This window comes from Leucoraja erinacea, chromosome 2, assembly GCF_028641065.1.
Source record: "Leucoraja erinacea ecotype New England chromosome 2, Leri_hhj_1, whole genome shotgun sequence".
Classification (NCBI taxonomy): domain Eukaryota; kingdom Metazoa; phylum Chordata; class Chondrichthyes; order Rajiformes; family Rajidae; genus Leucoraja; species Leucoraja erinaceus.
Window position 1 is genome coordinate 26,669,362 of NC_073378.1, and position 27,610 is coordinate 26,696,971.

The following is a 27,610-nucleotide window of genomic DNA, read 5'->3' on the forward strand; positions in this document are numbered from 1 at the left end:
CTTCCTTCGACTATGTTGAAGACCTCCTTCCACCTCCTTCGACTATGTTGAAGACCTCCTTCCACCTCCTTTGACTATGTTGAAGACCAGATTCGACTAGCTACGGCAAAATTGGACACCGAATAGTGGGGAGTGAAGACGACCTCCTTCAATCTCCTTCGACCTCCCCTCCACTATGATGAAGACTATCTATGACTACCCTCGATTACCTACGACTAACATGTCGACCAACTACGACTAAACCTACGAGTAATAAAAGTATCGATTTTTTTTCCATGGCGACTTTTTTTTACTCGCGGGCATTTATTAACATGTTGAAAAACCGCCACGACCTAGCTGCGGCCCTGAGCACGCGGAGACCACCCTCGAGCATGAAGGGGAGTTACGAGGAACTCCTACGACCTCGTGGCGACCATGCTGCGAGTATGAGTCGAGGGCAAACTCGCCAGAACTCGCGGATTAGGTCGCCCAAGTAGGACAGGCCCTAAAGGAGGAACTGGCCCGGGGTGCTTTGTAACGTTGCCTGCGCCCTCTATGTAGCGACTATTTGCATACCTTGGGTAGGCAAGCAAAGAATGTCACTGTGACTTGTCACTGTGACAATAAAGTATCCATTCGTCCATCCAGTCATTCATTCAGACCCGCTCAAAGCCCCACTAGAGCCGCACAAATCCCATTGGACTTACGTTAGGATTACTTGCTTCCAGAAGGTCCGTTAATTTCTCCAGCAATGCGACAAGGAACTCCCTGGGCTTTCGAAGAACCCAACCTGGCTGCGCAATAAAAATCCTCAGGAAGACTCCTCCAACGGACAATTCATCGCTAGCTTCGCCGTGGACAATGGTGAAGTCCTCGGGCAGCTGGAACAGCACGGGAAGCAGTAGTCGTTAAGCAACATTAACAATGTTGAAGAAGCACTTAGGCAGGAACATGGATGGATAGTATATAAAAGGAGCGAAGGAAATAGGCAACGTTTCGGGCTGAAGCCTTTCTTCAGACTGATTCTTCAGTCTGAAGAAGGGTTTCGGCCCAAAACGTTGCCTATTTCCTTCGCTCCTGAGATGCTGCTGCACCCGCTGAGTTTCTCCAGCACTTTTCCCACAGCACGAAAACAGGCCGTTCGGCCCAACACGTCCATGCTAACCAAGGTGTCCATTCTAAGCCAGTCCCATTTTTCTGCATTTGGCCCAAATTCCACTAAACCTTTCCGATCCAGGTGCTTGGCCCAGTGTCTTTCACAAGTTGTTATAGTGCCTGCATCCAGGGGAGGAAATCCTGGGAGGGGGGGGGGGGGGTTACAGGGGACACACGTCGCCCCCCCCCCTCCCCTCCCCCCCCCTCTTTTGAGAGGTGGGGGTACAATCCCCCCCATGTTTTGTGATCCGTACTTTATCAGACGCTTTCTAAGGGCTGAATGGTCCCGTTCGAGGGGCCTTTCAGCGCCCAGCGCGGCTTAAAATCAAACTGCTGCATCGAGGCGATCGAGGCTCCCGATGTTGAAGCCCCGGCCGGGCGATGAAAGGCCCCACGAACGGGCCGTTTCAAGCCCCACGATTCGGGGCAGACGAAGCTGCTGTTGCTGGAGTTCGGAGTCGGTCACCAACCAGGTCAGCTCCCGATGTTACCGTCCACAGGGCCCACGGCCGAAGCCTCGCACGTGTGTGTGTGTGTGTGTGCGCGAGCGGCCACCAAGAAATTGTGTCCCCCGCATGTTTTGATAACGATTTCCTCATCAACTAGCATCAACTAGCTACTCCGTCAGCCTAGATATCTACCTCGTCCCGCGGGCTCGATGACCAGCTGAAGATGAAGTTTGCAGGATCACGGTGGGATTGGACCCCCATGTACCTGGAGTATCAGGCCGGAGCACCGAGTTACTGGGGTGGTCAGGGGTTATGGGGAGAAGGCAGGAGAATGGGAGAGATAGATCAGCCATGATTGAACGGCGTAGCAGACTTGATGGGCCAAATACTGCTGCTATCGCTTATGAACTGAGCTCAGTAACACAACCACTGTCCCATTTGTGATGACAACTCCCACCCAGGTAATGAAGTTACAGGATCGTTTAGTTTAGAGATACAGCGCGGAAACAGGCCCTCCGGCCCTCCGAGTCCGCGCCGACCAGAGGTCGCCGCACACTAGCACTATCCTACACACACTAGGGACAATTTACAACTTTTACCAAAGCCAATTAAACTGCCAAACCTGCGAGTGTGGGAGGAAACCGCAGCACCCGGGGAAAACCCACGCAGGTCTTGCTATTGAGGGAGTGCAGCGTAATGATAATAATAATAATAATACATTTTATTTATGGGCGCCTTTCAAGAGTCTCAAGGACACCGTACAAAAATTTAGCAGGTAGAGGAAAAACATGTAAGGGGAATGAAATAAATAGTAGAGACATGACTAGTACACAAAGTAAAGACAGAATTCAATTCAAAACACAATATGAGGCAATTAATGCACAGATGAAAAGGGAGGGGGACGTGGGGCTAAGGATAGGCAGAGGTGAAGAGATGGGTCTTGAGGCGGGACTGGAAGATGGTGAGGGACACCGAATTGCGGATCAGTTGGGGGAGGGAGTTCCAGAGCCTGGGAGCTGCCCTGGAGAAGGCTCTGTCCCCAAAACTGCGGAGGTTGGACTTGTGGATGGAGAGGAGACCGGCTGATGTGGATCTGAGGGACCGTGAGGGTTGGTAGGGGGAGAGGAGGTCAGTGAGATATGGGGGGGGGGGCAGATGGTGGAGGGCTTTGTAGGTGAGGATAAGGATTTTGTAGGTGATCCGGTGGGAGATGGGAAGCCAGTGAAGTTGTTTGAGGACTGGAGTGATGTGATGCCAGGATTTGGTGTGGGTGATGAGTCGGGCGGCTGCGTTCTGGACCAGTTGGAGTCGGTTGATGTGGGTGGAGCTGATGCCAAGGAGAAGTGAGTTGCAATAGTCCAGTCGGGAGGAGATGAAGGCATGGATGAGTCTTTCAGCAGCGGGAGGTGTGAGAGAGGGTCTGAGTTTGGCGATGTTGCGGAGATGAAAGAAGGAGGTTTTAATGACATGGCTGATGTGAGGCTCAAGGGAGAGGGTGGAATCAAAGATCACGCCAAGGTTGCGGGCCTGGGGAGATGGGGAGACAGTGGTGCCGTCGATGGTGAGAGTGGGGTTATTGATTTTGCTGAGTGTGGATTTGGAGCCTATGAGGAGGAATTCTGTCTTATCGCTGTTGAGTTTGAGGAAGTTATGTTGCATCCAGGTTTTTATAGCTGACAAACAGGAGTTGATATGGGAGGGGGGGGGGGGGGGGGGGGTGGTGGGGGGATTTGGTGCCGAGGTAGATCTGGGTGTCATCAGCGTAACAGTGGAAGTCCAGGTTGAAGTGGCGGAGTATCTGACCAAGGGGGAGGATGTACATGATGAAGAGGAGGGGGCCGAGTACGGAGCCTTGGGGAACGCCTTGAGAGACTGTGGCTGTAGCAGTAGGTTTACAAGGTTAATTCCCGGGAGGGCGGGACTGTCATATGCTGAGAGAATGGAGCAGTTGGGCTTGTACACTCTGGAGTTTAGAAGGATGAGAGGGTATCTCATTGAAACGTATAAGATTGTTAAGGGCTTGGACACACTAGAGGCAGGAAACATGTTCCCGATGTTGGGGAAGTCCAGAACCAGGGGCCACAGTTTAAGAATAAGGTGTAAGCCATTTAGAACGGAGACGAGGAAACACTTTTTCTCACAGAGAATGGTGAGTCTGTGGAATTCTCTGCCTCAGACGGTTCTCTGGATGCTTTCAAGAGAGAGCTAGATAGGGCTCTTAAAAATAGCGGAGTCAGGGGGATATGGGGAGAAGGCAGGAACGGGGTACTGATTGGGGATGATCAGCCATGATCACATTGATGGTGGTGCTGGCTCGAAAGGGCAAATGGCCTACTCCTGCACCTATTGTCTATTGTCATGGGGAGAATGTGCAAACTCCGTACAGATAGTGCCCGTAGTCAGGATCGAACCCGGAATCACTCCTTACCTTCCAGTTTACATCTGGGTTGTCACATTGATGCTTGAAGTGCCTGTAATGAAGTTAAAAAAAAATCCATTTCAGTAGGCTGCACCGACAATCCAATCCTGCTGAATTTCTGCCGTCCGCTGATAGGAATAGAATTCTTCCAATTCTGGACACAGTTTCAGTAACCCCAGCTAATTCCAACCCTTGCTTAAGAAGGAATTGCAGATGCTGGAAAATGGAAGGTAGACAAAAATACGGGAGAAACTCAGCGAGTGAGGCAGCATCTATGAAGCGCAGGAAATAGGCAACGTTTCGGGTGGAAAGTCAAGAATGTTGTAGTGGATGGTTGTGTTAAATCTTATTGTGTATTGTGTGTTCTCTTTTTAAGTGTATCGCTGCTGGCAAATTCATTTCACTGCACCTTCGGGTGCATGTCACGAATAAAATTCACTTTGACTTTTATGTGATGCCATCAATTCTGTGCCTACGAAGAGTGCTGAGAAGCACGTCTATCAAATAACTGATAGGGCCTCAAGAAGACGCTGGTAAGGCCTCACGTGGTATATCTTGAGCTATTTTGGGCCCCATATCTGAGGAAGGATGTGCTGGCTCTGGAGAGGTTCCAGAGGAGGTTTACAAGAATGATCCCAGGGATGAATGGGTTAACATATGATGAGCGTTTGACGGCACTGGGCCTGTACTCACTGGAGTTTACAAGAAAGAGGGGGGGGGGGGGGAACGTGGGACCTCATTGAAACTTACAGAATAGTGAAAGGCCTGGATAGAGTGGATGTGGAGAGGATGTTTCCACTAGTGGGAGTGTCTAGGACTGGAGCTCATAGCCACAGAATTAAAGGATGTTCTTTCAGGAAGGAGATGAAGGAGATTTATTTAGCCAGAGGGTGGCGAATCTGTGGAATTATTTGCCACAGACAGCTGTGGAGGTCGTCATTGGATATTTTTAAGGCAGAGAGAGATAGATTATTGATTAGTACGGGTGTCAGAGATTATGGGGAGAAGGCAGGAGAATGGGGTTAGGAGGTAGAGATAGATCAGCCTTGATTGAATGGCTTAGTAGACACGATGGGTCAAATGGCCTAATTCTACTCCTATCAACATGAGCAGAAGAATATGATATGTTGAAACACTGTCGAAGTTTGCATAGAGGGAAAGAATGACAAGGTTTTCATTTTGAGTAAACACAACAGACAGATTGAGGGAAATCAAGGACAGTACGCAAGAGCTGTGGGTGTCATTTGGCAAGATGGGCCGAATGGTCTAATTCTACTCCTATCACTTACGGCCTTATAATTACATGTCAGCATTTAACATCATCAATGCAAGATTTGTCTGTAAGACAATTTAAATACAAGGGAATATAAAAGTTTGTTCAGTCTATTTATCGTCACGTGTACCGAGGTACAGTGAAAAATTTTGTTGCATGCTAACCAGTCAGCGGAAAGACAATACATGATTACAATCGAGCCGTTTACAGTGTACAGATAGGAGAAGGGATTAACGTTTAGTGCAAGGTAAAGCCAGCAAAGTCCGATCAAGGATAGTCTGAGCGGGACAGACAGCATCTCTGGAGAGAAAGAAGGTTCTCAACTCCACAGTCTTCTGTTTGCACGTTCTCCCCGTGATCTCGTGGGTTTCCTCCGAGTGCTCCGGTTTCCTCCCACATCCCAAAGACGTGCGGAGTTGCATGTTTACTGGCCTCAAAATTGTTCCTCGAGTGCAAGGAGTTGATGAGAAAATGGGATAACATGGAATTTCGGCGACTGCCAGCATCATTGAATGACGTATCAGGTCGCGCAATAGACAAGAGGTGCAGGAGTAGGCCATTCGGCCCTTCGAGCCAGCACCGCCATTCAATGTGATCATGGCTGATCATCCCCAATCAGTACCCCGTTCCTGTCTTCTCCCCATATCCCCTGACTCCGCTATCTTTAAGAGCCCTATCTAGCTCTCTCTTGAAAGCATCCAGGGAACCGGCCTCCACCGCCCTCTGAGGCAGAGAATTCCACAGACTCACCACTCTCTGTGAGAAAAAGTGTTTCCTCGTCTCCATTCTAAATGGCTTACTCCTTATTCTTAAACTGTGGCCCCTGGTTCTGGATTCCCCCAACATCGGGAACATGTTTCCTGCCTCTAGCGTGTCCAAACCCTTAACAATCTTATATGTTTCAATGAGATGCCCTCTCATCCTTCTAAACTCCAGAGTATACAAGCCCAGCTGCTCCATTCTCTCAGCATATGACAGTCCCGCCATCCCGGGAATTAACCTTGTAAACCTACGCTGCACTCCCTCAATAGCAAGAATGTCATTCCTCAAATTAGGGGACCAAAATTGCACACAATACTCCAGGTGTGGTCTCACTAGGGCTCTGTACCAATGCAGAAGGACCTCTTTGCTCCGATATTCGATTCCTCTTGATATAAAAGCCAACATGCCAGTCGCTTTCTTCACTGCCTACTGTGCCTGCATGCTTACTTTCATAGACTGATGTACAAGGAACCTCAGATCCCGTTGTACTTCCCCATTTCCCAACCTGACGCCATTTAGATAGTAATCTGCCTTCCTGTTTTTGCTACCAAAGTGGATAACCTCACATTTATCCGCATTAAACGTCATCTGCCATGCATCTACCCACTCCCCCAACCTGTTCAAGTCACCCTGCATTCTCATAACGGTGTAACGGCGTATTGACGCGCGGCGTCTCCTCAAGTGTCGCAACATCTTTTTGTTGCCGCTGGATTTTCAAATGTTCAAAATCTTTCGGTGACCGTGATACATCAGTCAATGACGCCGGCAGTCGCCGAAAAAAATCGCCAAGTGGCACAGGCCTTTAACTCTCTCTTGAGTACATCCAGTGATTAGGCCTCCAATGCCCACTGTGGCAGTGAACTGCACAGTTTGCACTGTAAAACCTAGAACTGAAGAGCAACAGGAAAAAGGATAGTTTGATAGTTGTAGAAATGCAATGTCACCGTTAGCTTACGCACTCGAGCATCATTTCCCGAACGGTCGTAGCCACTCTCTCCCTGGAGTTGTCATTCCAGATCAGCTCCGGGTTTTCATGCGTCCCCTCAAATATATGGACCGATGCCTCAGGATTGTCCCGCATAGCGTCCATGAACACGCCGGGTAGAAACTTGGTCAAAGTTATCCTCACCTAGGTTGAGAGAACGGCAGTTAGAGTAGAAACGAGGAACCGCAGATGCTGGTTTACACAAAGACACAGACACACACACACACACACACATACACACACACACAATGCTCAGTGGAGTGGCTCGGTATCTGTGGAGAACATGAATAGGTGACGTTTCACAGAGTGCTGGAGTAACTCAGCGGGTCAGGCAGCATCTGTGGAGAACATGGATAGGTGACCTTTCACAGAGTGCTGGAGTAACTCAGCGGGTCAGGCAGCATCTGTGGAGAACATGGACAGGTGACGTTTCACAGAGTGCTGGAGTAACTCAGCGGGTCAGGCAGCATCTCTGGAAAACATGGATAGGTAGCGTTTTGTCTCAGGATCCATCTTCAGTCTGAAGAAGGGTCCTGACCTGAAATATCACAAAACCGCTGCAGCTGCCACCTGACCCGTGAAGGTACTCCAGTGCGTGAGTTCAGTTTATTGTCACGTGTGCCGAGGTACAGTGAAAAGCTTTTGTTGCGTGCTAACCAGTCAGCGGAAAGACAATATATGATTACAATTGATCCGTCCACAGGGTACAGATGCACGAAAAAGCCAGTGAAGTCCCGTCAAAGATTGTTCAAGGATCTCCAATGAGGTAGATACAGTAGTAACTCAGGATAGCTTTGTTTAGTTTTGAGATACAGTGGAGAGACAGTCCCTTCAGCCCACCAAGTCCACACCGACCAGCGATCCCCGCACATTAACACTATCTACACACGCTAGGGACAATTTTTACATTTACCAAGCCAATTAACCTACTCACCTACACGTCTTTGGAGTGTGGGAGGAAACCGAAGATTTCGGAGAAAACCCACGTAAGTCACGGGGAGAACGTGCAAACTCCGTACAGACAGCACCCGTAGCCGGGATCGGACCACGGGGCTCAGGCCCTAATTTGAGGAAGGACATCCTTGTGATTGAGGCAGTGCAACGTAGGTTCACGAGTTTGATCCCTGGGATGGCGGGACTGTCATATGAGGAAAGATTGAAAAGACTAGGCTTGTATTCATTGGAGTTTAGAAGGATGAGGGGATATCTTATAGATACATATAAAATTATAAAAGGACTGGACAAGCTAGATGCAGGAAAAATGTTCCCAATGTTGGGCGAGTCCAGAACCAGGGGCCACAGTCTGAGAATAAACAGGAGGTCATTTAAGACTGAGGTGAGAAAAAACTTTGTCACCCAGAGAGTTGTGAATTTATGGAATTCCCTGCCACAGAGGGCAGTGGAGGCTGGATGGATTTAAGAGAGAGTTAGATAGAACTCAAGGGGCTAATGGAGTCAAGGGATATGGGGAGAAGGGAGGCACGGGTTATTGATAGGGGACGATCAGCCATGATCATAATGAATGGCGGTGCTGGCTCGAAGGGCCAAATGGCCTCCTGCACCTATTTTCTATGTTCTATGAGCCAATTCATTGTTGTTCGTGCTAACCTGGCAGCAGAACGACGATATGCGTATGAAGGAACTGCAGATGCTGGTTTAAACCAAAGATAGACACAAAAAGCTGGAGTAACTCAGTGGGACAGCCAGCATCTCTGGAGAGAAGGATTGGGTGACGTTTCGAGTAGAGACCCTTCTTCAGACTTGAGTCGGGGGAAAAATTACAATGAGAAAGGTAACAATGGCCTGTTTCCTTTATCATGGTTACTTTTTTTTTTGCATATCTCTATATTACTGTCGATGTCTCTCGTTTCCCTTTCCCCTGACTCAGGGTCTGAAGAAGGGTCTCGATCCGAAACGTCACCCATTCCTTCTCTCCAGAGGTGCTCCAGCATTTTGTGCCTATCAGCGGTGAGACTATACATGATTACAATCGAGCCGTCCACTGTGCACAGATACATGCTATTGCAGTGCAGGGTAAAATCCAGTAAATTCTGATTAAAGATAGTCTGAAGGTCTCCAATGAGGTAGATAGTAGTTCAGGACTGGTCTCTGGTCGTGGGTGGAGAACGTTCTGACTGGTTGTATCGTGGCCAGGAGCGGAAAAGACTATAATAATAATCTTATTTATATAGCCCATTTTTAGTCAACTTGCATTGACCCCAGAGTGCTTCACATAATTACATTACATTTACACACAGGCAAAGGTGGGTGAAGTGTCTTGCCCCAAGGACACAACGACAGTATGCACTCCAAGCGGGATTCGAACCGGCTACCTTCCGGTCGCCAGCCGAACACTTAGCCCACTGCGCCATCTGTCACACAAAAAGTTGTGACCACTCCCAGTCCATCACCGGCTCTGACCTCCCCACCGTCGAAGGGATCTATCGTAGTCGCTGCTTCAAAAAGGAAGCCAAAATCATCAAGGACCCACACCATCCTGGCCACACACTCATTTCCCCCGTTATGTACTATGTTTACATATTCACATATTCAGTTGTGCTGCAGCAAGTAAGAATTTCAGTCCCACCTGGGACATATGACAATAAAACAATCTTGACTCTTGGTAGGATGATTCAGGTGCCTGATAACAGCTGGGAAGAACATGTCGCTGAATTTATGTCTATGTCATAACAAGAGGATTTCAGTATAGGAGTAAAGAGGTTCTTCTGCAGTTGTATAGGGCTCTGGTAAGACCACATCTGGAGTATTGTGTACAGTTTTGGTCTCCTAATTTGAGGAAGGACATCCTTGTGATTGAGGCAATGCAGTGTAGGTTCACGAGATTGATCCCTGGGATGGCGGAACTGTCATAAGAGGAAAGATTGAAAAGACTAGGCTTGTATTCACTGGAGTTTAGAAGGATGAGGGGAAAACTTATAGAAACATATAAAATTATAAAAGGACTGGACAAGCTAGATGCAGGAAAAATGTTCCCAATGCTGGGCGAGTCCAGAACCAGTGGCCACAGTCTTAGAATAAAGGGGAGGCCATTTAATCGAGTTGGCTGAGGAGGCCACATATAGACCCCGACCTCGGGTGGACTATGAGGGGGAGAACTGGATATTTTTAGTGCCTTCCCTCACAGTGAATTCTGCTGTGGGGGGACGTTTCTTGTTGATTTCTATAGTGTACTGTTCTGTGTCTTTTTTTCCTTTTCTTTTTTATGTTGTATGGATTTATTGACATTTAATCTGTTCAATTAGTTTAATCAATCTCTGTAAAGCACTTTGGTTCAAATTGATTTTGTTGAAAAGTGCTATATAAATAAACATTATTATTATTATTATTATTATTAAGACTGAGGTGAGAAAAAACAGAGAGTTGTGAATTTGTGGAATTCTATGTTTCTATGTGGAGGTGTGCGGTTTCACGCCTCTGTACCTCTTGCCCGATGGGAGAGGGGGAGGAGTAGAAGCAATGACGTACCTTTGGTCCAACAAGCTTATCTGTGATCATTTTGGCAAAGAGCTCTGCAGTTTGGGCTCGAACCTGAGGATGCGTTGAATTACAAAACATGTCTAGAAGATACACCAGGGCACCTGGAGAGCAAAGCAGTCGGTAACTTTAGTTTATGCTTCCAAAACGTACCCACACAAAATACAACACAAAACTGAAGCGGCAAAGTGAGCACAGTAAACCTTATTCACTCTCGTTGCATCCAATGGATATTTGATAGACAATAAACAATAGACAGTAGGTGCAGGAGTAGGCCATTCGGCCCTTCGCCACTCAATGTGATCATGGCTGATCATCCCCAATCAGTATCCCCTTCCTGCCTTCTCCCCATATAGCCTGACTCCGCTATTTTTAAGAGCCCTATGTAGCTCTCTCTTGAAAGCATCCAGAGAACCGGCCTCCACCTGCCTCTCTGAGGCAGAGAATTCCACACTCACAACTCTCTGTGAATAAAAGTGTTTCCTCGTTTCTGTTTTAAATGGTTTACCCCTTATTCTTAAACTGTGGCCCCTGGTTCTGGACTCCCCCAACATCGGGAACATGTTTCCTGCCTCTAGCGTGTCCAAGCCCTTAACAATCTTGCTGTATTGATAGTCATACAGCACGGAAACAGGACCTTCAGCCCAATTTACACTTGCCGACCAATGTGCCCCATCTACACTAGTCCCACCTGCCCACGTTGAGCCCATAACACTCTAGACCGGTGTTTAGACACCAGTTATAAACACTCTGAACATATCCTTTCCATGTAACTGTCCAAATAAGTCATGGAGTAATACAGTGAGGAAACATGCCCTTCCGCCCAACTTGCCCACACCGGCCAACATTCCCCAGCTACACTAGTCCCCCTCCTGCCCGCGTTTGGTCCATATCCCCCCGAACCTGCCCTATCCATGTACTCGTCTAACTGTTACTTAAACATTGGGATAGTCTCTGCCTCAACTGCTTCCTCTGGCAGCTTGTTCCATACACCCACCACCCTTTGCATGAAAAGTTACCCCTCAGATTCCTGCTTTTGTTTTTTTATTATGGGGTATTGTGTGCACATTGATGAAAAAAAAGAATGTAATCCATTTTAGAATAAGGCTGGAACGTAACAAAATGTGGAAAAAGTGAAGGGGTCTGAATACTTTCTGAATGCACTGTATATCTTACAGAAACATAGAAAATAGGTGCAGGAGTAGGCCATTCGGCCCTTCGAGCCTGCACCGCCATTCAATATGATCATGGTTGATCATCCAACTCAGTATCCTGTACCTGCCTTCTCTCCATACCCCCTGATCCCCTTAGCCACAAGGGCCGCATCTAACTCCCTCTTAAATATAGCCAATAAACTGGCCTCAACTACCTTTTATGGCAGTGAATTCCACAGATTCACCACTCTCTGTGTGAAAAATGTTTTTCTCATCTCGGTCCTAAAAGACTTCTCCCTTATCCTTAAACTGTGGCCCCTTGTTCTGGACTTCCCCAACATCGGGAACAATCTTCCTGCATCGAGCCTGTCCAACCCCTTAAGAATTTTGTAAGTTTCTATAAGATCCCCCCTCAATCTTCTAAATTCTAGCGAGTACAAGCTGAGTCTATCCAGTCTTTCTTCATATGAAAGTCCTGACATCCCAGGAATCAGTCTGGTGAACCTTCTCTGTACTCCCTCTATGGCAAGAATGACTTTCCTCAGATTAGGAGACTAAAACTGTATGCAATACTCCAGGTGTGGTCTCACCAAGACCCTGTACAACTGTAGTTGTACCTCCCTGCTCCTATACTCAAATCCTTTTGCTATGATGAAGGGTCCCAACCCAAAATGTCATCTGTCCATACCTTGACCAGATGCTGCCTGACATACATGGTTTTGTTGCAGAGTCCAGCATCTGCAGTTCCTTGTTTCTACGTAGGTACCGAACGACAGGTCAAGAAGAGACTTACCTTTCCCCATGGCTTCTTTTATGATCTTTGTATTTGATGTCAGAGCGTAGAGAGTTTCAAGAACGAGCAGGCGACCTAAGGAACGAAGAATGAAATGTCAAAGCATCAGAATTATTAAGTGGTGTCATGGAGTGAGACAGAGGACCTTCAGCCCAACTTACCCACAGCCAGCGTGCCCCATTTGCCCGAGTCCCACCTGCCCATATCCCTCTAATCCTATCCTATCCATGTACATGTCCCCTGGTACTCGATTCCCCTACTCTGGGCAAAAGTATCAATCAATTCCTCTCATGATCTTGTATACACCTCTATAAAATCCCTCCTCATCCTCCTGCACTCCAAGGAATAAAGTCCTGGCCTGCTCAACCTCTCCCTGTAGCTCAGGCAATCTTCTCTGTACCCTTTCCAGCTTGACAACATCTTTCCTATAACAGAACACTGAATATTCTAAATGTGGCTTCAACAACATCTTGTACAACTGCAACATGACCTCCCAACGTCTGTACTCAAAACTCTGACTGATGTGCAGAAAGCCTTTGTGACCACCCTATCTAGTGTGCCTCCGACACGCCACTTTCAAGGAACTAAATGAGAGCCCATCAATTCATAGAAACGTAGACACGTAGAGACGCAGACACATAGAAACATAGACAATAGGTGCAGGAGGAGGCCATTCGGCCCTTCTAGCCAGCATCGCCATTCAATGTGATCATGGCTGATCATCCACAATCAGTACCCCGTTCCTGCCTTCTCCCCACATCCCTCGATTCCATTAGTCCTAAGAGCTAAATCCAACTCTCTCTTGAAAACTTTCAATTAATTGGGCTCCACTGCATTCTGAGGCAGAGAAATCCACAGATTCACAACTCTCTGGGTGAAAACATTTTTCCTCATCCCAGTCCTAAAAGGCTTACCCCTTATTCTTAAGTGACCCCTGGTTCTGGACTCCCCTAACATTTTTCCTGCATCGAGCCTGTCCAATCCCTTAAGAATTTTATAAGAATTGTATAAGATACCCTCTCATCCTTCTACATTCTAGTGAATACAAGCCCAGTCGACCCGTTCTTTCATCATATGACAGTCCCACAATATCCACTGACTTGTCCTCCACAGCCTTCTGTGGCAATGAATTCCACAGATTCAACACACTCTGACTTAAGTTAAGAACTTAAGTTAACGCTGTCAACAGGGCAAAAATAAAGGATAAATGGTATAAATTTAGTGGAAGAGTTCAGCTTTGTTAGTTTAAGAAACTTAATAAATTTAATAGGAACCTGAATGGTAACTTGTGTTTTACATAAAGGGTGGTGGGTGTATGGAACGAGCTGCCATGGGAGGTACAGCAGTTGAGGCAGGGATCATCACAATGTTTAAGATACATATAGACAGGTACATGGATAGGACAGGTTTGGAGGGATATGGGCCAAATGCAGGCATGTGGGACTAGAAGAAATGAAGAGGCGGAGACAGTGGGCTGTGGGAGAGCTGGAAAGGGAAGGGGAAAGAGGGAGAAAGCAGGGACTACCTGAAATTGGAGGTCAATATTCATACCTCTGGGATAAAAGTGCAAAGATATAGCACGGTTAGTGTAGGAAATGGTTCCGTTGAAGTAAAGATTTAAAAGAGTGTAACAATTGTGATGGTTGATAGGGTTTGATTATAAGATTGTTAAGGACTTGGTCACGCTAGAGGCAGGAAACATGTTCCCGATGTTGGGGGAGTCCAGAACCAGGGGCCACAGTTTAAGAATAAGGAGTAAGCCATTTAGAAAGGAGACGAGGAAACACTTTTTCTCACAAGAGTTGTGAGTCTGTGGAATTCTCTGCCTCAGATGGCGGTGGAGGCAGGTTCTCTGGATGCTTTCAAGAGAGAGCTAGATAGGGCTCTTAAAAATATCGTCAGGAGAAGGCAGGAACTGGGTACTGATTGGGGATGATCAGCCATGATCACATTGAATGGCAGTGCTGGCTGGAAGGGCTGAATGGCCTACTCCTGCACCTATTGTCTATTGATAGCAGATCCTCTACTGGGACCAGCACAGAAAGAGTCTCCACCCACAACCCAAGCAATTGTGGACGTAGCCCAGACCATCGCACAAACCAACCCCCCCCCTTCCATTGACTCCATCTACATCTCACGCTGCCTCGGCAAGGCCAGCAGCAGCATCAAGGACCAGTCTCACCCCGGCCACTCCTCCCTCTTCTCCTCTCTCCCATCGGGCAAGAGGTACAGAAGTGTGAAAACGTACACCTCCAGATTCAGGGACAGTTTCTTCCCAGCTGTTATCAGGAAACAGAACCGTCCTCTCACCAACTAGAGAGCGGTTCTGAACTACTGCAGTATCTATCTTTGGTCGGGCTTTACCTTGCACTAAACGTTATTCCCTTATCATGTATCTACACACTGTAAATGGCCCGATTGGCTTTCAATCACATATTGTCTCTCCGCTGGCTGGCTCGCGTGCAACAAAAAGATTTTCACTGTACCTCGCTACACGTGACAATAAACTAAACTGAACTAAGCTAAAACATTCAGACACATTAGTTGCAGAGTACAGCGCAGTGCAAACTGAAGGAGTCCATTATACACGTGTAAGAAAGAACTGCAGATGCTGGTTTAAATTGAAGGTAGACGCAAAATGCTGGAGTAACTCAACGGGTGAGGCAGCATCTCTGGAGAGAAGGAACAGGCAACCTTTCGGGTCGAGACCCTTCTTCAGATCTTGACCCGAACCGTCGCCCATTTCTTTTTTATATAATAGGTGCAGGAGGAGACCATTTGGCCCTTCTAGCCAGCACCGCCATTCAATGTGATCATGGCTGATCATCGACAATCAGTACCCCGTTCCTGCCTTCTCCCAATATCCTCTGACTCCGCTATATTTAAGAGCCCTATCTAACTCTCTCTTGAAAGCCTCCAGAGAACCTGCCTCCACCGCCCTGTGAGGCAGAGAATTGTGGAAAATGAGGAAAAACTTTTTCACACAGACTCGTGAGTCTGTGGAATTCTCTGCCTCAGAAGGCAGTGGAGGCAGGTTCTCCGTCCGCTCTCCCTTGAAAGTATCCAGAGAACCGGCCTCCACCACCCTCTGAGGCATAGAATTCCACACTCACAACTCTGTGTGAAAAAGTGTTTCCTCATCTCTGTTCTAAATGGCTTACCCCTTATTCTTAGACAGTGGCCCCTGGTTCTGAACTCCCCCAACATTGGGAACATGTTTCCTGCCTCTAGCGTGTCCAAACCCTTAATAATCTTATATGTTTCAATAAGATTCCCTCTCATCCTCCTAAATTCCAGAGTGTACAAGCCCAGCGTTGATGCCTCACCCACTCCACTGCAAAATCTCCCCAAGGTATGTCTACGTTGAAGAACTTCTCCTCCTCTCTCCGATGGGAGTTCAGCAACACCCTCTCTCACTGCTCCCCCGTCTCTGTGATTCCTCCTTCCCTGAAGAAGGGTCTCGACCCAAAATGTCGCCCATTCCTTCTCTTCGGAGATTCTGCCTCACCCGCCGAGTTACTGCAGCATTTTGAGCCCATTGTACACGTCGGGAGGTTTACTTACTGGAGTGCAGCGAATGCAGCAGAACCAGGAGGTTGGAGAGGACCAGAGATTCGGCAATGTTATTGACACATTCTTGGTTGGCCGTCACTATGTTCACCACCTGTGGTGTGACAAATATACATTCCATTCAAGCCTTTGTAGAAAATCAGTCGTCAGAAAAGCAGACGATTTATAATTAATGGAGGCACGTATAAAGGGCCTGTCCCACTGTACGAGGTAATTCAAGAGTTCTCCTGAGTTTCCCCTGGCAAAAACGGGAAAGCAGATTATTATCTAAATGGTGGCCGATTGGGAAAGGGGGAGATGCAGCGAGACCTGGGTGTCATGGTGCACCAGTCATTGAAGGTAGGCATGCAGGTGCAGCAGGCAGTAAAGAAAGCGAATGGTATGTTGGCTTTCATAGCAAGAGGATTTGAGTATAGGAGCAGGGAGGTTCTACTGCCGTTGTACAGGGTCTTGGTGAGACCACACCTGGAGTATTGCGTGCAGTTTTGGTCTCCAAATCTGAGGAAGGACATTATTGCCATAGAGGGAGTGCAGAGAAGGTTCACCAGACTGATTCCTGGGATGTCAGGACTGTCTTATGAAGAAAGACTGGATAGACTTGGTTTATACTCTCTAGAATTTAGGAGATTGAGAGGGGATCTTATAGAAACTTACAAAATTCTTAAGGGGTTGGACAGGCTAGATGCAGGAAGATTGTTCCCGATGTTGGGGGAGTCCAGGACAAGGGGTCACAGCTTAAGGATAAGGGGGAAATCCTTTAAAACCGAGATGAGGAGAACTTTTTTCACACAGAGAGTGGTGAATCTGTGGAATTCTCTGCCACAGAGGGTAGTTGAGGCCAGTTCATTGGCTATATTTAAGAGGGAGTTAGATGTGGCCCTTGTGGCCAAGGAGATCAGAGGGTATGGAGAGAAGGCAGGTACAGGATACTGAGTTGGATGATCAGCCATGATCATATTGAATGGCGGTGGAGGCTCGAAGGGCCGAATGGCCTACTCCTGCACCTAATTTCTATGTTTCTATGTTTCTATGATTCAAACTCAGAGAATTACGGGTAATGGCCGCTCGTAGGTACTCGGAGCTCTCGTGGACATTTTTCAACATGTTGAAAAATCTTCACGAGTCTTCACGAGCTTACCGCCTTTCCTGAGATTACCTGCCGTTAGCGTTACGAGCCGCTAAGAGACGTCCCGAGCTCCGACGTACCCGCTACGTACATTCTACGTGCTTACCACGAGTTTACCCAAGAGCTCGTATAGTGGGACATGCCCTTAACTGTTCCTAAAGTTGCTGCAGAGTTAAGTTTGACAGTTTTCATATAGTTCGTGTCCCCGAGGAGGGCCGTACACAGTAAAAGGCATGAAGGAGGTATTAGCGAGGTGGTGGTCGAGGCAGATACGACAGTGGCATTTAGGAGGCTTTTGGATAGGCGCATGGAGATGCAGGGAATTGATTATATACAGGCAGATATTGGGGGCACATATGCACATACAGTGCCCTCCATAATGTTTGGGACAAAGACCCATCAATTATTTATTTGCCTCTATGCTTCACAATTTGAGATTTGTAATAGAAAAAAAAATCACATGTGGTTAAAGCGCACATTGTCAGATTTTAATAAGGGCCATTTTAATGCATGGTTTGGGGGGGGGGGGCTATGTATAAACACTGCTGTAATTACTACACGGCGAAACCAAGACGTATAAAAAAGGCCTTTATTAAAATCTGACAATGTGCACTTTAACATGTGATTTGTTCTATTACAAATCTCAAGTTGTGGAGTACAGAGACAAATAAATAAATGATGGGTGTTTGCCCAAAACATTATGGCGGTCATTGTGTGAGGCTGTTACTTGTGGGCGGAGCACCAAGGCAAATTCCTTGTATGTGAATACTTGGCCAATAAACGTACTTACTTACTTAAAGGTGTGCCCTCTAGTATTTGATTTTTTCCATTCTGGGGTAAAAGCTTCTGACTGTCTACCCTATCTATGCCCCTCATCATTTCATATATATTTTTTTATCAGATCTCCCCTCAACCTTGGGTATTCCAAATGGTACAATTCTAGTCTGTCCAACCACTCCCTGGAGCTAATAACCTCCAATCTCGGCATCATTCTTTAGATTCAGATTCAGATTCAAACTTTGTTGTCATTGTGCAGTGTACAGTACAGAGACGACAAAATGCAGTTAGCATCTCCCCGGGGACCTTTTAGTTTAGTTTACAGACACAGCGTGGAAACGGGCCCTTTGGCCCACGCTGACCGCTGATCGCCCCTTCACGCTAGCTCCATGCTTTCCCCACTCCCACACACTCACACTGGGGGCAATTTATAGAGGCCACGGTGGCGCAGCGGTAGAGTTGCTGCCTCACAGTGCCTGAAACGCCAGAGACCCGGGTTCGAGCCAGACTACGGGCTCTGTCTGTACGGAGTTTGCACGTTCTCCCTGTGACCTCAGTGGGTTTTCTCCGAGATCTACGGTTTCCTCCCACACTCCAAAGACGTGCAGGTTTGTAGGTCGATTGGCTTGGTGTAAGTGTAAATTCTCCCTTAAGCCATTCGGCCCATCAAGTCTACTCCACCATTCAATCATGGCTGATTTATTTCTTCTTCCTAACCCCATTCTCCTGCCTTCTCCCCATAACCCGACCCCTGTACCAATCAAGAATCTATCTTGAAAATATCCTATCGGACTTAAAAATATCCTCTGCCTTGGCCTCTACAGCCTTCTGTGGCAAAGAAGTCCACCACCCTCTGACTGTGGCTGATAGTGTTAACGTGTGGGGATCGCTAGTATCTCTAAAGTAAATTAATCAACTTACAAACCAGCACGTCTTGAGGATGTGGGACGAAACCGGACCACGTGGTTACTCCGGCACTTTTAATTAAATATTGTACACTCTGGAGTTTAGAAGGATGAGAGGGCATCTCATTGAAACATATAAGATTGTTAAGGGCTTGGACACGCTAGAGGCAGGAAACATGATCCCGATGTTGGGGGAGTCCAGAACCAGGGGCCACAATTTAGAATAAGGAGTAAGCCATTTAGAACGGAGACGAGGAAACACTTTTTCTCACAGAGAGTTGTGAGTCTGTGGAATCCTCTGCCTCAGAGGGCGGTGGAGGCCAGTTCTCTGGATGCTTTCAAGAGAGAGCTAGATGGGGCTCTTAAAAAGCGGAGTCAGGGGATATGGGGAGAAGGCAGGAACGGGATACTGATTGGGGATGATCAACCATGATCACATTGAATGGCGGTCCTGGCTCAAAGGTCCAAATGGCCTAATCCTGCACCTATAGTCTAAATATAAGAGGAAAATGATTCTGGGGAGAGAGGTTAAAGAGCACAACTTACCTCCAAGGCGAGCTGTTGGACCTGCCCAGCTCCGTGCACCCGTAGGAGGGAGAAGATTAACTTAAAGTGACCAATGCATTCCATTTCAGCACCTGAAACAAAACTCGCAATGAAGACGTGCGGACACTGAACAGGCGGCGGCAACACAAGAAAGTCAACACATAGCTCAAGCATCCGTTCCCCCCCCCCCCCCCCCCCCCCCCCCGAGCCATAATATAGATAAATGTGAGGTTATCCACTTTGGTGGCAAAAACAAGGGGGCAGATTATTAACTCAATGGGGTTAGGTTAGGTAAGGGGGAAGTACAGCGAGACCCAGGCATCCTTGTACACCGGTCACTGAAAGTTGACTTACAGGTACAGCAGGCAGTGAAGAAAGCTAATGGAATGTTGGCCTTCGTAACAAGAGGATTTCAGTATAGGAGTAAAGGGGTTCTTCTGCAGTTGTATAGGGCTCTGGTGAGACCACATCTGGAGTATTGTGTACAGTTTTGGTCTCCTAATTTGAGGAAGGACATCCTTGTGATTGAGGCAGTGCAGCGTCGGTTCACGAGATTGATCCCTGGGATGGCGGGACTGTCATATGAGGAAAGATTGAAAAGACTAGGCTTGTATTCGCTGGAGTTTAGAAGGATGAGGGGGGTTCTTATAGAAACATATAAAATTATAAAAGGACTGGACAAGCTAGATGCAGGAAAAATGTTCCCAATGTTGGGCGAGTCCAGAACCAGGGGCCACAGTCTTAGAATAAAGGGGTGGCCATTTAAGACTGAGGTGAGAAAAAACGTTTTCACCCAGAGAGTTGTGATTTTGTGCACTTCCCTGCCACAGAGGGCAGTGGAGGCACTGGATACTGATTGTGGATGATCAGCCATGATCACAATGAATGGCGGTGCAGGCTCGAAGGGCCGAATGGCCTACTCCCGCCCCTATTGTCTTTGTTTCTATGGGTCTCTGGCGCTGTGAGGTAGGGGCTCTACCCGCTGTGCCACTGTGATAAGAGGAATGGTGGCTGCAGTAAGCAAGGGCAAATGGATCCTTGTTATAATAGAATCATGGAATAGGCAAGATTTAATAGGAATAGATCGGGTAGATGTGCAGAGTTTCTTGCCCTGAGCAGGGGAATCGAAGATCAGAGGACACAGGTTCAAGGTGAAGGGGAAAAGATTTAATAGGAATTTGAGGGGTGACTTTTTCACACAAAGGGTGGTGGGTTTGTGGAACAAGCTGCCAGAGGAGGTGGTTGAGGCTAGGACTATCGCAACGTTTAAGAAAAAGTCAGGTACAGGTGCACAACCTTTTATCCGGAGTTCCGGAAACCGAAAAGCTCTGAAAACTGGACATTTTTTCCAGGATGTCGTCTGCACACCAAAGCTCGCGTTTGGCGCCAAACGTAACCCGAAACGACCCATGGTCAACCCAGGTCTGTACTACTGTAGCGGCTGCCTCCTCCCCAGAGACCGGGGAGGCACTTAAACATCTGTAAATCATTGCTTAAATGTTAGAGAGTCAGTTCGTTTGGAGGGCTTTTATGTTGAAGGGGGAAACTAATTCTTAGTAATTCGCGGCGCTCCAAATCCAGCGCGACCCGCAGCCGGACGCCCACAGCCCCAGCTCCGCGATGTTGGGAGTCGGCGGCCACAGCGCTCCGGAGCTTACTGCACGGCGACGCGGTAAGGCATTGCCCGCTCCCCGCTGGTATCCCAGTGCTGCGACGCCACCGACTCCCAACATCGCGGAGTTGGGGCTGCGGGCGTCTGGCCGCGGGCCGCACTGGATTTGGAGCGCCGCGCAGCCAGGGGTAGAGTTGCCGGGGTCGGAGCTACAACCGGCGCCGCCCGCGGTCGGACGCCCGCAGCCCCAGCTCCGCGATGTTGGGAGTCGACGCAGCCGCCTCTTCAACCAGGTAGGGGACTAAGAATTAAAGTTTCCCCCTTCACCGCATAAAATCCCTCCAAACTAACTGACTAACATTTAAGCAATGATTTACAATGATTCCCCGGTCTCTGGGGAGGAGGCAGCCACTCCAGACTTTTCAAACCGCCCGCGCTACCTACCTAATCTACGCTAAAAATCTTCCATTCGGAAATCCGAAAAATTCCAAAATCCGAGCAGTGTCTGGTCCCAAGGCTTTCCGATAAAAGGTTGTGCACCTGTACATGGTGGATAGGACAGGTTTAGAGGAATATGAGCCAAACGCAGGCAGGTGGGATTGGTGCAGATGGGGCGTGTTTGCCAGTAAGCAAAACAACTAGAGAGCAGTGCTAAACTACTATCTGCCTCGTTGGTGACCCTCGGACTATCTTTGAACGGACTCTGCTGGCTTTACCTTGCACTAAACGTTATTCCCTTATCATGAGCAGCACCTCATATTTCGCTTGTGCAGTTTACACCCCAGCGGTATGAACATTGACTTCTCTAATTTCAGGTAGTCCCTGCTATCTCCTCCCCTTCTCAGCTCTCCCTCGGCCCACTGTCTCCGCCTCTTCCTTTCTTCTTCCCGCCTCCCCCCCCCCCACCCTCACATCAGTCTGAAGAAGGGTCTCGACTATTTCCTTTGCTCCGTAGATGCTGCCTCACCCGCTCAGTTTCTCCAGCATTTTTGTCTACCTTGTATCTGTACCCTGTGAACGGCTGTAGTCATGTGTTGTCTTTCTGCTGACAGGCCAGCACGCAACAAAAGGTTTTCATTGTACCTCGGTACACGCGACAATAAACTGAACTGGCTGGTGTGGGCAAGTAGGGTTGGGTTGAAGGGCCTGTTTCCACACTGTTGGCCTTCTCAGTCACGACACGGCTTCGCGATGAGCTGCCGCTCCACGTTAAAGTCTCGGGCCGCACTCACCTGGGTTGTTTTTGATGACGTTACGCAGCGCCTCCAAAGCCATTTCAGCTGTTCTCAACCTGTGCTCATGTTGATCAGATTCCACCTTCCCCGTCTGTGTGATGGCCATCAGTGTGTGCAGGTACTGGGCTTGGGAACCCACATAGTCCAGCAGGCTGCCTGCAAATTCCTTGGGCAACTGGGAGAGAGAAAACGCCCACCAATATTAAGTTCAAGTGAGTTTATTGTCATGTTATTAATCAACCCAATGAACATTTTTTTTACCAAAAGCCGTCAAACCCCGTCCAGGAAGGAACTGCAGATGCTGGTTTTGCACCGAAGATAGACACCAAATGCTGGAGTAACTCTGCGGAACAGGCAGCATCCCTGGAGAGAAGGGATGGGTGATGATGGGCTGAATCAGCTGAGAAAGTTATTGGCTGCAACCTCCCCCCATTGATGAACTGTACACTGCAAGGGCCAGGAAGCGAGCGGGTAAGATCATCTCTGACCCCTCTCACCCTGGCCACAAACTCTTCGAATCACTTCCCTCTGGAAGGCGACTCCGGATTGTCAAAGCTGCCTCAGCCAGACATAAAAACAGCTTTTTTTTTTCACGGGTAGAAGCTCTACTCAATAACCAAAAATCTGCAGCCTCCTTTTGCTCTGGTATTTTATTTCATTCACATGTTTAAACTAGAATGTTTTATTCTTAAGTGCTTCTACTCTGGGGCTGTGGAAAGCATCTTGTCCGGCAACATCTCAATCTGGTTTGGGAATTGCTCTGCCCAGGACAGGAAGGCTCTGCAGAGAGTAGTGCATTTGGCCGAACGCACTATGGGAACTACACTCAGCCCCCCCTGCAGGACCTATACACCAGGAGGTGCAGATCCAGAGCCAGCAACATTATGGGGGACCCCTACCACCCCAGCAACGGACAGTTCCAGCTGCTACGGTCAGGCAAACGCCTCCGCTGTCACGCTGCGAAAACAGAGAGGGTGAGACGGAGTTTCTTCCCACAGGCCGTCAGGACTGTAAACTTATATCTCACCGGGGGCTAATTTACTGTTGTGTGGTGTCTTTTTTAAATTGCTGGTTTTTTTTCCTAACATGCAAATACTGATTTTGTTCTATTCTGTTTAAGAAGGAACTGCAGATGCTGGAAAATCGAAGGCAGACAAAAGTGCTGGAGAAACTCAGCGGGTGTGGCAGCATCTATGGAGCGAAGGAAAGAGGAAACGTTGCCTATTTCCTTCGCTCCATAGATGCTGCCGCACCCGCTGAGTTTCTCCAGCACTTTGGTCTACCTTCTGTTCTATTCTGTTCTGTAGCTTTTTGCACAATCCGCAGGCATTGCCACTTTCATTTCACTGCACATCTTGTATGTGTATGTAGCAAAGTTGACGACTTGACTACGGTTTTATGTTTTATTCTTAATGATTTACTGTATGTCGTGTTGTTACTTGCGAGCGGAGCACAAAGGCAAATTCCTTGTATGTGTCTATACTTGGTCAATAAACTCATTCATTCATTCAATAGTCTCGACCTGAAGCGTCACCCATTCCTTCTCTCCAGCTGTTTATCTTCAGTCAAATTCTACTAATTGTCATCACAGTCCCTCTCCAACCAGGCAAGAGGTACAGAAGTGTGAAAATGCACACCTACAATACAATACAATACAAATTTTAATGTCATTTGAACCTCAAAAGAAGTTCAAACGAAATTTGGTTTCTGCAGTCATACAAGAAAAGAACCAAGACACACACCAACACAATTTACACAAACATCCATCACAGTGAATTTCCTCCTCACTATGATGGAAGGCAAAGCCTTGTCTCTCCCGTGTTCTATTCTTCTCCCGATGTTAAAGCCCCCGGCGGGCAAAGGCAAGTCCCGCGGCCGTTAAAGCCGCACCGGGCGATGTAAGGCCCCGCTCTGGGTCACCCTCAACCCCGCAACTCGGGTGGGACACGTTGCCGTTGCGGGAGCTCCGAAAAGCGGTCTCTCACCTCCAGATCCAGCGACAGTTTCCTCCTAACTGTTATCTGGCAAATGAACCATCCCGCCACAACTAGAGACCAGTGCTGAACTACTGTCTATCGCATTGGTGACCCTCGGACTCTCTTTGATCGGACTTTGCGCTAAAGGATATTCTCTTATCATGTATCTACACGCTGTAGATGGATCAAATGTAAATCATGTGTTGTCTTTCCTCTGACTGGATAGCACGCAACAAAATGTTTTTTAACCGTGTCGTGACAATAAACTAATCTGAGATGGTAAAGTTACTAGTTTACGAAGAACCTTGGTTAAGGAAACTGTCATATGCTGAGAGAATGGAGCATTCAATAATGTTTGATCTCTCTCTCCATCCTAACCCCATTCTCTTGCTTGAAACTTCATTATTTCATGCAATGATTTTGAAATTCAACTAAGAAGGCCAACTCATTTCTCGGGCAGAGGTGTGGCGGTGAGTGGTGGGTGGGATCTTACCTCCAAGGGGAATGCTGGCTGTTCATTGTAGACCCGGACAAAGATCTCACCGACAATAAGCTCCTTGGCGTGTTCGCTGAAAACAAACTCCGCACCGTAATTCTTATCGCAGTCCCCCTAGAGGAAGCAAAGCACACTGGAATTAGTACGGCACGGTGGTGCGGCGATAGAAACATAGAAAATAGGTGCAGGAGGAGGCCATTCAGCCCTTCGAGACAGCACCGCCATTCATTGTGATCATGGCTGATCGTCCCGAATCAATAGCCCGTGCCTGCCTTCTCCTCATATCCCTTGATTCAACCAGCCCCTAGAGCTCTATCCAACTCTCTCTTAAATCCATCCAATGATTTGACCTCCACTGCCCTCTGTGGCAGGGAATTCCATAAATTCACAACTCTCTGGGTGAAAAGGTTTTTCTCACCTCGGTCTTAAATGGCCTCCCCTTTATTCTAAGACTGTGGCCCCTGGTTCTGGACTCGCCCAACATTGGGAACATTTTTCCTGCATCTAGCTTGTCCAGTGCTTTTATAATTTTATATGTTTCTATAAGAACCCCCCTCATCCTTCTAAACTCCAGTGAATACAAGCCTAGTCTTTTCAATCTTTCCTCATATGACAGTCCCGCCATCCCAGGGATCAATCTCGTGAACCTACGCTGCACTGCCTCAATCACAAGGATGTCCTTCCTCAAATTAGGAGATCAAAACTGTACACAATACTCCAGGTGTGGTCTCACCAGAGCCCTATACAACTGCAGAAGAACCTCTTTACTCCTATACTGAGTAGAGTCGTGGCCTCACAGTGCCAGACACCCGGTTGCCATCCTGACCACGGGTGCTGTTGGTATGGAGCTTGTACATTCTCCCTGTGCCGGTCTTGATTTTCTTTCGATGCTCAGGTTTTCTCCCACAACACAAAGGTTTGCAGGTTAACGGCTTTGGTAAAAAGTGTACACTTTCCCTAGTGTGCAGGATAATGCCAGTGTACGGGGTGATCGCTGGTCGGCATGCACTTGGTGGGTCGAAGGGCCCGTTTCCACACTGCCTTTCTAATGTCTAAAGGCACATGAACATGAAAGGTTTAAAGGGATATGGACCAAACGCAGGCAGGTGGGACGAGTGTCGATGGGGGAAACCTGATCACCACTGCTGTCTGTACGTTCTCCCTGTGATCACGTGGGTTTCCCCCGGGTGCTCCAGTTTCCCCCAACACTCCAAAGACGTGCAGGTTTGTCGGTTAATTGGCCCTCTCTAAATTGTCCCAGTCTGAGGTCCAGAATGCTGTGGAGCAGGTTTTTCATCAAGGATCTCTCTGCACCTTGCTCCGTTCATCTTTCCCTCGATCCTGACTAGTCTCCCAGTTCCTGCCGCTGAAAAATATCCCCACAGCATGATGCTGCCCCCACCATGCTTCACACTAGGTATGGTATTGGTCAGGTGATGAGCGGTGCCTGGTTTCCTCCAGACGTGACGCTTGGCATTCAGGCCAAAGAGTTCAATCTTGGTTTCATCAGAACAGAGAATCTTGTTTCTCATGCCTTTTTGGCAAACTCCAAGCGGGCTGTCATGTGCCTTTAACTAAAGGGTGGCTTCCGTCTGGCCACTCTACCATAAAGGCCTGATTGGTGGAGTGCTGCAGCTATAGTTGTCCTTCTGGAAGGTTCTCCCATCTCCATAGAGGAACTCTAGAGCTCTGTCACAAGTGACCATCTCCCTGACCAAGGCCCTCTCCCCCGATTGCTCAGTTTGGCTGGGCGGCCAGCTCTATGAAGAGTCCTGGTGGTTCCATTTATGAATATGGTTGCCACTGAGCTCTTCGGGACCTGCAATGCTGCAGAAATTGTTTTATACCCTTCCCCAGATCTGTGCCTCGACACAATCCTGTCTCGGAGGCCTACGGGCAATTCTTTCGTCTTCATGGCTTAGTTTTTGCTCTGACATGCACTGTCAACTGTGGGACCGTATATAGACAGGTGTGTGCCTTTCCAAATCATGTCCAATCAATTTAATTTACCACTGGTGGACTCCAATCAAGTTGTAGAAACACCTCAAGGATAATCAATGGAAACAGGATGAACTGGCTCAAAGGGCCGAATGGCCTCCTCCTGCACCTATTTTCTATGTTTCTATGGAAACAGCTGCGCCTGTGTACGAAATGTTCCCTGCACCATGGAGGCCAGGACAGTTTTGAACGTGCAGCTTACCCGTTTGATCATGCTCTCCTGCTGCTCCTGCAGGAACTCCAGCAGCTCAGCGCGAGTGCCGTTGCTCCAGATTAAGTACGGGTTTTCCGTGTTGCTGTTCAGCATTTTGAGGATCTGGTGAAGAACGAAACACATTCGTGGAATAGAGTTTATATCAGTATACAGAAGTGTGAAAACAAACGCACACCTCCAGATTCAGAGGCAGTTTCTTCCCAGCTGTTATCAGGCAACTGAATCATCCCACCACAACCGGAGAGCAGTGCTGAACTACTATCTACCTCATTGGTGACCCTTGGACTATCCTTGTTTAAGAAAGAACTGCAGATGCTGGAAAATCGAAGGTAGACATAAATGCTGGAGAAACTCAGCGGGAGCAGCAGCATCTATGGAGCGAGGGAAATAGGCAACGTTTCGGGTCGAAACCCTTCTTCAGACCTGAAGAACCTTCAGACCTTCTGAAGAAGGGTTTCGGCCCGAAACGTTGCCTATTTCCCTCGCTCCATCGATGCTGCCTCACCCGCTGAGTTTCTCCGGCATTTTTGTCTACCTCGGACTATCCTTGACCGGACTTTGCTGGCTTTACCTTGCACTAAATGTTATTCCCTTATCATGTATCTGTACACAGTGAACGGCTAGATTGTAAGTCATGCACTGTTTTTCCCGCTGGCCGGTTAGCTCGCAACAAGAGCTTTCCACTGTACCT

At 47.9% G+C, this 27,610-nt stretch overlaps 1 protein-coding gene across 1 annotated transcript in view; it reads right to left on the reverse strand.

Annotated features, from left to right (window-relative positions):
- The window catches only part of LOC129705359 (dnaJ homolog subfamily C member 13-like), a 109,097-nt gene that overhangs the window by 12,670 nt on the left and 68,817 nt on the right, over positions 1 to 27,610 (reverse strand). The window contains exons 23-32 of the mRNA XM_055648907.1: positions 26,908 to 27,021; positions 24,705 to 24,821; positions 22,233 to 22,410; positions 19,389 to 19,480; positions 16,029 to 16,128; positions 12,465 to 12,539; positions 10,509 to 10,621; positions 6,997 to 7,166; positions 4,012 to 4,054; positions 687 to 860 (exon numbers count right to left, since the gene is read on the reverse strand). Of these exons, the coding sequence (XP_055504882.1) occupies positions 687 to 860; positions 4,012 to 4,054; positions 6,997 to 7,166; positions 10,509 to 10,621; positions 12,465 to 12,539; positions 16,029 to 16,128; positions 19,389 to 19,480; positions 22,233 to 22,410; positions 24,705 to 24,821; positions 26,908 to 27,021 (1,176 nt within the window). The remainder of the gene's footprint in view (positions 1 to 686; positions 861 to 4,011; positions 4,055 to 6,996; positions 7,167 to 10,508; positions 10,622 to 12,464; positions 12,540 to 16,028; positions 16,129 to 19,388; positions 19,481 to 22,232; positions 22,411 to 24,704; positions 24,822 to 26,907; positions 27,022 to 27,610) is intronic.